General features: G+C 54.8%; 3 protein-coding genes across 3 annotated transcripts; all 3 read left to right on the plus strand.

Annotated features, from left to right (window-relative positions):
- Window positions 1–275: 275 nt before the first annotated feature.
- Window positions 276–2601, plus strand: CCM_07775 (asparagine amidohydrolase; the record flags this gene model as incomplete). The annotated part of the gene is made up of 3 exons (XM_006672915.1): window positions 276–417; window positions 518–814; window positions 887–2601. 3 exons carry the CDS (start codon window positions 276–278, stop codon window positions 2599–2601), a joined length of 2154 nt encoding a protein of 717 aa, XP_006672978.1.
- A 1929-nt stretch (window positions 2602–4530) lies between these two features.
- CCM_07776 (uncharacterized protein) lies at window positions 4531–5943 on the plus strand (the record flags this gene model as incomplete). The annotated part of the gene is made up of 4 exons (XM_006672916.1): window positions 4531–4786; window positions 4848–4932; window positions 4983–5140; window positions 5195–5943. 4 exons carry the CDS (start codon window positions 4531–4533, stop codon window positions 5941–5943), a joined length of 1248 nt encoding a protein of 415 aa, XP_006672979.1.
- Window positions 5944–6408: 465 nt separating this feature from the next.
- CCM_07777 (centromere/microtubule binding protein CBF5) lies at window positions 6409–7995 on the plus strand (the record flags this gene model as incomplete). Its single annotated transcript, XM_006672917.1, has 3 exons — window positions 6409–6529; window positions 6597–6753; window positions 6813–7995. 3 exons carry the CDS (start codon window positions 6409–6411, stop codon window positions 7993–7995), a joined length of 1461 nt encoding a protein of 486 aa, XP_006672980.1.
- Between the last annotated feature and the right edge of the window lie 2728 nt (window positions 7996–10723).

Below are 10723 nucleotides of genomic sequence, written 5' to 3' on the forward strand. Positions count from 1 at the left end.
ACTGCCACACCTTTTCATCTCTCCCGTCCGAAAATAATACAAAGCAAAACTTCTATCCGCATGTCTGTGTACTTTATATAAAGCAGACACATCTTAGCGACCGGAACTTGGCAATCTTTGCGTGAGCAGCAAACACACAGTGACTCGAATCTACAACCCCCCCTCGGGACATCCCAAAGCACACCACTTTACAGCATCTTGAACTGTGGTCCAAAGACAAATATCCTCCTTTTTATTTATAATCCTGTAATTGAAAACCACGTACCTTGAGGAAAATGCGCATCGGCTGTCTTCAGATTGAGCCGCAACCCGGGGCCGTCGACCCCAAGGACAAGGCCAGCAGATTCCTGGACAGAGAGTCCATTGCCGCCATATCAAAGCTCGACTTTCTAGTCCTGCCAAAACTGGCATTCTTGAGTAAGTCATACAATGAAGCACCTCCCTCAATTAGAAAAGCGATTCGTCTCTTGACGGAGTTGGTTTTGCACTCACCTTTGCTAACCTTGAAGTTTTGCAGGGTCCGACTTTGACCCGAAGAAAATGAAGCACTACCTTGAACCTGCTGGTGGTTCGGGCACGCGGATTTGGGCCCAGAATGCTGCCAGAAAGTACAATTGTCACGTTGTGGTCGGCTACCCCCAGATGGTCGATGACTATTCTGCCAAATACACTCGCGACCCGTTCTTTAGCTCCTCCGTCATTGTGAGCCGCGATGTTAGAAACCTTGCAAATTGTCCTGAAAGGACATTGAATCGAGAATCTCCCATTTTTTCGGAGATTGGCTTCACCGAAAGCGCGGTTTCTGTCGCACAGTGTAAGTGGAAACAACTCAAAACTCTGACTAGAAGAAGTGCTGATATCTTGTTTCGTGTTTGAAATCGAGTAGACACGGATCTGGGGTATGTAAGAAAATTCCTGCCGTCATGGCTGGATCGAGGAAAGAAATCGCTGACATGCCACGCTGCTAGTGACGATGAAGGGTCAAACGCCAAGGAAAGAAAAGCATTCGTGGACCATATCCGGATGTCGGGCATCAACATTGCCATCTTCTCCATGGCGTATAAATCGAGAAGAGAACCGCATGAGCTCTACAACAAGTGCGATGAGGACGCTCTTAGTCGCTGGGCTGCGTATCTGTGGCCGCTGGTTGAGGCACAGCTCGCTAGAAAAATCGTCGTCGTCCTTTGCAACCGAGTCGGTGACGCGGGTGACACCATTTATGCTGGCACAAGTACCGTGCTCAGCATCAGCGGCGGAGAACTTTTCGTCCACGAGCTCATGAAAGCCCGGGAGCAAGGCATTCTTCTTGTCGAGACGTCCGAGGACCCCAAATACAAACTCGTTCCTGCACAACGTTGCCAAGACGGCAATTTTATTGTTGACACTTCCCAAGACCTCGAGTATAAACTTGTCCTTGCGCAGGAAGGGGTCGAGTACGACCAGGAACCGGAGGACAATTCTTCGGGTAATAGCGCGGGGTCGCCACAGGCGGCACCTCCGACACCGGATACGTCGTACCTGGGATCTGATACTGCTCAAAGATTCTCGCAGAAGAACAGGCACACTTTTGATAAAGTGTGCATTCCATCCAAGCACAAGGCCCTCTTGGCCATGGGCGTACGTCGCGTTGACAGGAAACCTGCGCAGCACACGATAGCCACGAGAGAGCCTCGTCCGACACTGGAGATTCCAAAATCGCCTTTCAAGTCTCCCCAAGAAATATCGGTGGCCGAGTACAGAGCGCGCGCCGCGGCGGTATCTAAATTCGACGTCTCGGCCACTTTGGTCCGTCCTCCAGAGGATAGCACACCTCATCCAGGCGGCGCTCGCCAGCGAGGGCAAGGCGTTTCGGGGAGCAGAGGATATATGCTACGCACACTCAATCACCTCGCCACAGACGCGATGGCAGCGGAGGACCCCCAAACGGCTATCTCGTCGTCGCCGCAGTGCTGGGTCGGACAGTGGCTAACAGTGGCGGGAAATGGCAGCAGCACAAGACAAAATCTGGCCTTTGCTCGGACAGACTTGCTGGCGCGACCCAAAGCACCGCAAACAGGCCTCGGTCGCTCGCGTCCGCCAGCCAATCCTACCGTCTTGTCGAACTCGGACGGCTCATCCAGAAGAAATTCCCCGGCATTTCAAAGACCAACATCTCCCAAATCTCGCAACGCCAAGGCACCAGACTCGTTGAAGCCTTGGACCAGCGCCGCCAACTGCGGCCTCATCCCGATCCTGGCGAGTCCAAGCATCATGACGACGGCGAGCTCGCAGACCGGCAGTGACTCGGCACGGTCCCGCGGCCGCAGCCGGAACCAAAGACAGTACTCAGAAGAGGAAACCCGGAGCTCCTCGAGAGACTCAACATGTCATGGGTTACTCCACCGCAGGGAAAGACACGGTAATGACGTCGATGCTGCGCGCTGCGGTGGTGGTGAGAAGTCGCAGTCGACGAGCGGTGCGCGGCCCAGAGATGTGCCTCGCAGCGCGAGCTTGCCGGCGGTTCGAAACGGCCGGGCTCGGTACGCGGGCGCGGTGCTGGGCGGCAAGGCTCGCAGATCTGGATCCCGTTCTTGGCCGGCTCCAAAGCTGGCGTTGCAGTGAGTATGAAGAATTTTATGAGCGGCCGATGAAGTGCGGTATCTGGTGTGAGGGTGTGTAAGCAAAAGGGACTCTGTATACGGGATGCTAGAGGAGGAGAGCAGGATATAGTCCAAGGCACAAAGTTGAAGAGGGCTTAATATCTGACTGCTGCAAGACAAGATAGGCATAGTTTGGCATAGCTTCGTCAGGAATTTCATCGTTCAGAATTGTCAGATGGCCATCAAGAGCCTACCTGCGGTCGGCGGAGGACCACCAGAGCTTAAATAGGCCGGAACGAGAGCGGTGTATTCGAGGAAGAAGACTCATTCAGACTAATTTCAAAAGATGTAATACAGCGTACGCATGAAGCATCGCGTGTAATTTTACGATGCACCGTTTCAGGGCCGTTTTGCGTAGGGAACACAAAGTTCGTGACGGACATGCCGCTTTCTAGGAGAAAGAAACGTCTTATTGAGTCGCTTCGTTTCTTCAGGGTACCAGAATGAGTCCGCATCTTCAATTTGTCAGTTTTTGTTTTCTTCTTTTTAAAAAAGGAAGAAGAAAAGACAGATTACAAGAAAAGCCAGCGACGCTTAAAACACGACGATCTGTCGCACGTCCGGGGGTCAAATACATCCAGCCAGCGTGTTTACAGCTCCTGTGGCTCCTGTGCTCACAATTCTGACGCCAGCAAGACTCCAGCATGACAGGGCATTAATCGGACATCAAGGTCATTTTCGATAAGCCTGATTTGCCGTCTTTTAGTGTCGTATTGGATTAGACGTCGCTTTTACAGATGCAAACATGGCTTATATTTATTCTAGCCGGAGATTTGAGAAAATAACTAAATCATCCTTCATCCTCGGAGTCTTGGCCGTAGATCTATCCGTATCTGCCCACGCACTGCATTGATTTCTAGCCTCGTGTTCGCAAAAGGATCCACAAGCCGGTACACTGTTCCGCCATTTTCTGAAGAACAGCAAAAACTTAAAAAAAAAAAAAAAAAAGAACAAAAAGAAGCGAGGAGAACTGGAACAGGGTATCAATAACGACTTACGGGGTTTAAACAACCCTCCTGCATGGTGATAGCGCGATGTGACGACATGCATGGCTGGTAACACAACGACCCAATGAGGTCGTCGATATAAGCGCCGAGCAATGTACACGGCTGGCCAATGGGAGGCCGTTTGCTGGGATACGATGGGGTGAATGTGATTGTGGCTACCACACTCGTTGACCGCTGAAGGTGCTGTAAAAGACGCTGTAAAAAGGGCCAGCAGATGTGTTGTCCACTAGAACCAAAGGCCTTTGCGGGCTCGTGGCGGGCTTGGGAGGCCTGCAGCTAGCTGCAGCTGCCTGCAGGTCTTACCAACTCCATGCCACCATCTCCATCCAGTCATACCACCCACACCCTGATGTTCCTCAGAAATCCAGCCTCCTCGCTAACTATGTATGTACATACCCTGTTCTCCGTCTGCAGGTGTTACCAGTACCCTTCGGCATTCGTCTTGGGGGCCGTGAGAAGTCAATACCGCCACCTCCGTGCACCCTTCTCTTCCTTCCCTCCGCATAATGACTTGCCGGCTCCTTGTGCACTGCTGTACCTTCACAAATGCACACGGTGTAGTCCGTAACGGACCTAGCATTGGATAACTAACTACCATTACTTGCTTCTTGCAGGTGCAGAATCCATTCAACCAACAGGCCCCTCTCCAATGTGACGCTTTCCAGCCGCTCTCGACATCACATTCAGCGGGGTTGACCACACCTTTTACGCGGACTACCTCGCTAACTATATTTCGCCCGCGCGTCCGCCTCGCTTCCACGGCTGTCCGTACGCATCTCTCGTCGCGTCTCTCGTCGCGATTCAAGATTTGAGTTGCATTTCATCGCTTTCAAAACTACAGTCTTTCGGGCGGGACGTACCCCGAAACGAGCGTCTTGACCGTCATGTATACTCCCCTTGCCAGCCTCCTCGTCCTCACCACCGCGCTGCCGGCGGCGCAAGCCATCTTGGTCAACGAAAACTCGCCTTGTCTGACAAAGTGCGGCAATGTCATCGATTCCACGTCCCAAACTGATATAGCATGCGGCGATGACAGTTTTGGCGCTGGTGACAGCCAAATATTCAAGGGATGCGTCGAGTGCGAGGTCAACAGCCACTTTGTCAGCCCCAATAACCAGACCGATGTTACTGCAGCCCTATGTACGTTGACGCTGTTCAAAACCTACGCACATACACACGAGACTAATGCCACTTGACGCAGATAACATGCGGTATGCTCTTTCATCATGCCTCTTTGGCGTCCCAGCAAAAGACCACATGCTCAGCAGCAACCCTTGCGTTACCAGGTACGATTGCCTGCTCGCGCCGTCGCCAACACCCATTAATCCGTCTACAGCAAGGCTTGCGCAAACTTCATGAACGCCACCATCTTTGACAAGGTGGCCCCCAAAGATCATGGGTACGAGTACTGTAGCCTCTGGCCTACTGGTAACGACGACGATTTCCGCGGCTGCAGAGACTGCCTGGCGGCCGATCACCGCATCATTTCCAATTGTATGTCATCGTATCTCGTGCCTAGCGCTCTACTCCTTGCTAACATGTAGCCAGTCGTGGTTATGCTGCATGCCGGCTGCCTCCAGAAGCCAGAGTTAGGAGTTTCTGTTGGTGTTGACGGTGATCCTTTCTCTAAAAATACCCTTACCATCACAACTCCAACGCCGATAGCCACGGTTGATCCCGCCTGGTTCGACAACGGTCCCCTCAACCTCAATGCCAAGGTGGGCATTGCAGTCGGTTCTTTTGTGCTCCTTCTCATTATTTCGGGTATATTCATCGTCTGGAATGGGAAGAGAAGACGCCGAGCCTACCTTCGCAAACTGGAAGCAATCTACACGCCAAACAAGGGCTGGCCAGCGCCCCAGAGCCCCGGAGGCGGCATGTTTGAGACACCAGTTAGCCAGAGACCGCTGAATAGTGGATGGGCCGACTCTCCCATGACTGAGCCGGCCGAGAGGCCGTTCCCGCGCTACGTCTCACCATACTCGTCTCAGTATAATAGCCCGACCAGCGCGACCGACGTGGCCTCCATGCCCTGGCCCAGTGCCGCCCTGCCCAGAGACCATCAAATTGGAATGGCTCATGGTGGTGATGTCCACGATTGGGAAGGAGATAAGGGCAAGGCGGCCGCCGAGTCTTACGAGCTGCACGAAGTGACTGGCAGTGCTGGCGGTGCGTCCGAGCCTCGCCATTTCGATGATGCTCCCGTGTTGGGCCATCCAGGGTATGGCCGAAATTCTGCCAGTCCTACTAAACGCTCGTTGAACGAGCAGGATTTCAGGAACGGACATGCCATCTGAATGTCTGGGTGGCCACTTGAAGCGTTGAAATTGTACGATACCTTTTGCTGTTTGTCATATTGCACGGTCAGAAAGCCCACTCTTCCCCACAACTGGAATTCTGGAATTATCGTTTCTGGCACAACGCTTACGAAGTTAATCCAAGAAGGAGTTGATGGAATGTATATATTCACTTGCAACATGAGTACAAATTTGTTGCCACGAACATTGTAGCGCGTCCGTAAATGTGGCTAGTGACTGTGGCTGACTTTGGCACCCTCCAGAATGGGCTAGCGTTCGTAAACCAGCCACAATGCGAGTCCCCACAAAGGCAGAGAAAAAAAACTTTTTGGACGCTGGCTATCCATCTAAAAAATCACCAAAACGCAGAGGCAGGCAGAAAAATCATCACCGTCGCCCCTTGTCTCACGTTTTGCCCTTTAGCGACACTCGACCGACAGAATCCTGCCGAACATCACAAGCAAAATGGCAAAGGACGTCGTGGCCACCAAGCAGGCCGAGGAGGACTACTCCATCAAGCCTCAAGCGGTCACGCCTGCGCTCGACACCAGCAACTGGCCTCTGCTCCTCAAGAACTACGATAAGCGTGAGTAGACGACGCCGAGGACGCCCGCGATTTTGGATGGGAATGTTATGTACTGACACAATGACAGTCCTTGTTCGCACCGGTCACTTCACTCCGATCCCCAATGGCTGCTCGCCTCTGAAGCGCGACCTCAAGTCGTACATTAGCTCCGGTGTCATTAACCTGGACAAACCCTCCAACCCTTCCTCGCACGAAGTTGTCGCCTGGGTTAAGCGTATTCTACGGTTCGTCACGATCTCTCAAACCAACCCCAGAAACAACGGCTAACTCTTTGCTACTCTAGATGCGAAAAGACTGGTCACAGCGGTACCCTTGATCCCAAGGTTACCGGTTGCCTGATTGTGTGCGTTGACCGTGCCACCCGTCTCGTCAAGTCGCAGCAGGGCGCCGGAAAGGAGTACGTTGCTGTCGTCCGCCTGCACGATAAGCTGCCCGGCGGGCAGGCGCAGTTTGCGCGCGCCCTCGAGACGATGACCGGCGCGTTGTTCCAGCGCCCGCCCCTGATCTCGGCTGTCAAGCGCCAACTCCGCATCCGCACCATTCACGAGAGCAAGCTCATCGAGTTTGACAATGACCGCCACCTGGGCGTTTTCTGGGTCAGCTGCGAGGCCGGCACCTACATCCGTACCCTGTGCGTGCACCTGGGTCTGCTGCTCGGTGTCGGCGGCCACATGCAGGAGCTGCGTCGTGTCCGCTCCGGCGCCATGCACGAGGGCAAGCAGCTCGTGACACTCCACGACGTGCTCGATGCGCAGTGGACGCACGACAACACGCGTGACGAGTCGTACCTCCGCCGGGTCATCTCGCCCCTCGAGACGCTCCTGACCTCGTACAAGCGCCTGGTCGTCAAGGACAGCGCCGTCAACGCCGTCTGCTACGGCGCCAAGCTGATGCTGCCCGGTCTGCTGCGCTACGAAGCCGGCATCGAGCACCACGAGGAGATTGTGCTCATGACGACCAAGGGCGAGGCCATTGCGCTCGCCTACGCCCAAATGTCGACGGTCGAGATGTCGACGTGCGACCACGGTGTCGTGGCCAAGGTCAAGCGCTGCATCATGGAGCGCGATCTGTACCCGCGCCGCTGGGGTCTCGGCCCCGTCGCCCAGGAGAAGAAGAAGCTCAAGGCGGACGGCAAGCTGGACAAGTTTGGCCGCACCAACGATGCCACCCCCGCCAAGTGGACGTCCGAGTACAAGGACTTTAGCGCCGTGGATGCGGCGGCCGCTGCTGCGGCTGCGGCGCCTGCCGATGCGGCTGCTGCCGTCGCTGCTGCTACTCCTCAGAAGGCGGACAAGATGGACACGTCTGAGACGCCGGCCACCGAGAACGGTGACAAGAAGAAGCGCAAGAAGCACGACGGGGAGACGGCCGAGGAGAAGGCGGAGCGCAAGCGCAGAAAGGCGGACAAGAAGGCGGCCAAGGCGGCCAAGAAGTCCAAGAATGACTCTGACGAGGATAGCGACTAGACGTCTGGCATTCGGTTTGAATCCGATGCGTGATGGAAAGTACGGCTACAGTTGTTACTTTTGTTTGGAGATGATGTCGTGGTCAGTGTTGCTTTGCGCATGGTTTCAAGGTGTGATTATTTTGTTGATACGGAGAGGATTGTGCTGTAATCATACGTCTCTCGGGCTGCGGCAAAAAAACAACGGCGTTATTGGTCAATCTATTTAGGCAGGAATTTCATTAACATGTTTGATTTATCGTGTACCGGTATTCATTTTGCACTTTGTTTGGACTGCGTAATGCCCAAGTAGCTACTGGATGGGTAGGTAGGCTTGGGCGGTTATCGCTGTTGGGGGCCTTGGAAGGAGATGTGCCGATCGGATATGGAGCACGCCAAGGGCCTCGATAGTACGGAGCAGGCCGCTCGGAATGATTCGCTCTTTGCTTGGCGATTCGAAAATGCCCATGGCGGCCAGCTCCGTCTTGTTTCCCTTGGGTTTTCATGCGGAGAGGTTGGGGTCTGGTAATTTGGACGCAAGTTCCTGCAGCCTCGGCGGTTAAGCATGTGTGCTGTGTGGTCCAGTGGTCCAGTGGTCCCAGCAAGGTTCGGCAAACGGGAGCGAGTTGCGGGGCCTTTGATTTCAAAATGTAATTTGTAGGCGCAAGAAAATAAAACTGGTCTATTAATCCTCTCATGTATTTTGTTTTCCTCTGGATGATTCATGGCTGCACTTGATCAATATTGCAAAGCCTTAATGTGAGCTGCAGGCCCCGTTGGAGGCGTCTGGTTGGCTGGGGCTGGAGTGTAAGCGCCCGCAACTTGTGCAAGCAAGCCCCCCTCCAGCCTGCTTCTCCTCGGTGCACCACCAACCAACTTGCAGCCCAGCAAAGCTCCATCTTCCTTTTTTTCTCTGGCCAGGGTTGCTGAGCACCTTCCTTATGCAAGTTCATCGGAAAATGGGTGGTGTGGTGGCGGGCCGGGGCTAGACCGCCTTCTCCTCTCTCTTGCTTTCGCTCTCTCTCCCTCCCTCACTCTAGTTACCCGGCCGGGGTGGTCCACAAGTTGAACGGAACTACGGATAAGTCGATGGAGCTATCTGTACTAGTCAATGAACCCCCCATGGATACCAAAAGCTCCCGATGTGACGCGGGATGATGGCCACTGGGCGCCTGCAGTAATGAGTCGGCTTGCAGAACGGGGTTGCGGGCGATTGGACCGGTGCTCGGGAGGACAAGAAGGAGGAGGAGGAGGAGGAGGAGGCAAGGCAAGGGTCAGCAAGAAAAGAAAAAAGCCACCCCAAGTCTTGTCACGCAGCACAACGGCTGCAGTTCTCCGGGGTGGTGTGTGTTGTGCGAGTTGAGAGGGGGGGCCGTTGGGGGAACTGCGCAGGACTATATACTACCATCGCATTGCACCATGATGCTCGCTTCCCGTTCTTCTTCTCTCGATTCTTCTTTGCCTTTCGCTGGTGCTTTACAAGAGGCTCGTCTTGATCTTTTGAGAGGCAGCTGTGCTGTTCAACTCATTCTTCCTCTTACTCCCACGACAACTTGACCTACATCTGTGGAAAAAACACTACAAAAGTGGCTGGAACACTTTTGGTTTACAAGTTATACCAAAGTAACACATCATTTCCGCTGCAGAAAAAAAAAACCCCCCCAACATGTCATTCACAACGCAACGCTGGGCGGCGCGCTGCTGCTTCATGGCCCTCGCGATGCTGTCCGCCATCACCACGGCTTTGCAAGTCACGCCCGACTCTCCCTGTGCCTCGCTCTGCCTGGATCCCTCAACCAGCGGCATGGTCGATTCCAGCATGCCCAACATGCACCCCAACGACATTATCTGCAACAACCGCGACCTGAGCAGCGAAAAGGGCCAGCGTTTCCAAAGCTGCATGAACTGCCTCCAAAACAGCACCTACACGACTGATTCCCAAAACGACCAAGCTTGGTTCATGTGTAAGTCTCGATCTCTCTCTCTCTCTCTCGCTTCATTCACCGTGTCCTTTGTAACTGACTTGCTTCCCACAGACAACCTCCAGTACAGCTTTGCCCACTGCGTCTTTGACTACCCCAACGGCAGCGTCGGCATCGGTCCGTACCCGTGCATGACGAGCGAGGCCTGCGGGCCGCTCAAGACCACCGTCTCCAAGAGCCTCGCCAACAACACGGGCGGCGACCCGTACGCGTACTGCAACTACAAAGGCGGCTCGGCCCTCGGCGACACGTTTGGCAAGTGCCTCGACTGCCTGCGTCCGGACAAGGAGCACGGCTACGTAGCCAACTGTACGTCCCCCTATGTAACCCCTCGTCAAATGTACACGGTATACTGACACGAGCCGCCGCGCAGACTTTGTCGCCTTGGAAGCAGGCTGCGAGCAGCGTGCCGGCGCCCACGGCCGCCTCGCGCTCAACGACACGCTCTTCGCCAATAGCACCATTGGCATCCTCAACCCCAACAAGCCCAGCAAGTCCCGCAGCGTGGGGCTGTCCAGCGGCGCTCTCATCGCCGTCATCGTGCTCTGCGTGCTCATCGGTCTCGGTGCCATCTGCGGCGCCGCCTTCCTGCTGCTCCGCCGCCGCCACCGCCGGAATCGGTACAACAAGTCGGCCCTCGAGTACGCCGCCAGCAAGAACCACCGGCGCGGCGCGGCGGCGGCGGCCTCAATGGACTCTTGCTGCCCCGCGGCCCCCGCCAACCCCCTCAGAAGCAGCAACGAACGCGACGGAGCCGCCACCGCCGCC

This window comes from Cordyceps militaris, assembly GCF_000225605.1.
Source record: "Cordyceps militaris CM01 unplaced genomic scaffold CCM_S00006, whole genome shotgun sequence".
Classification (NCBI taxonomy): Eukaryota; Fungi; Ascomycota; class Sordariomycetes; order Hypocreales; family Cordycipitaceae; genus Cordyceps; species Cordyceps militaris.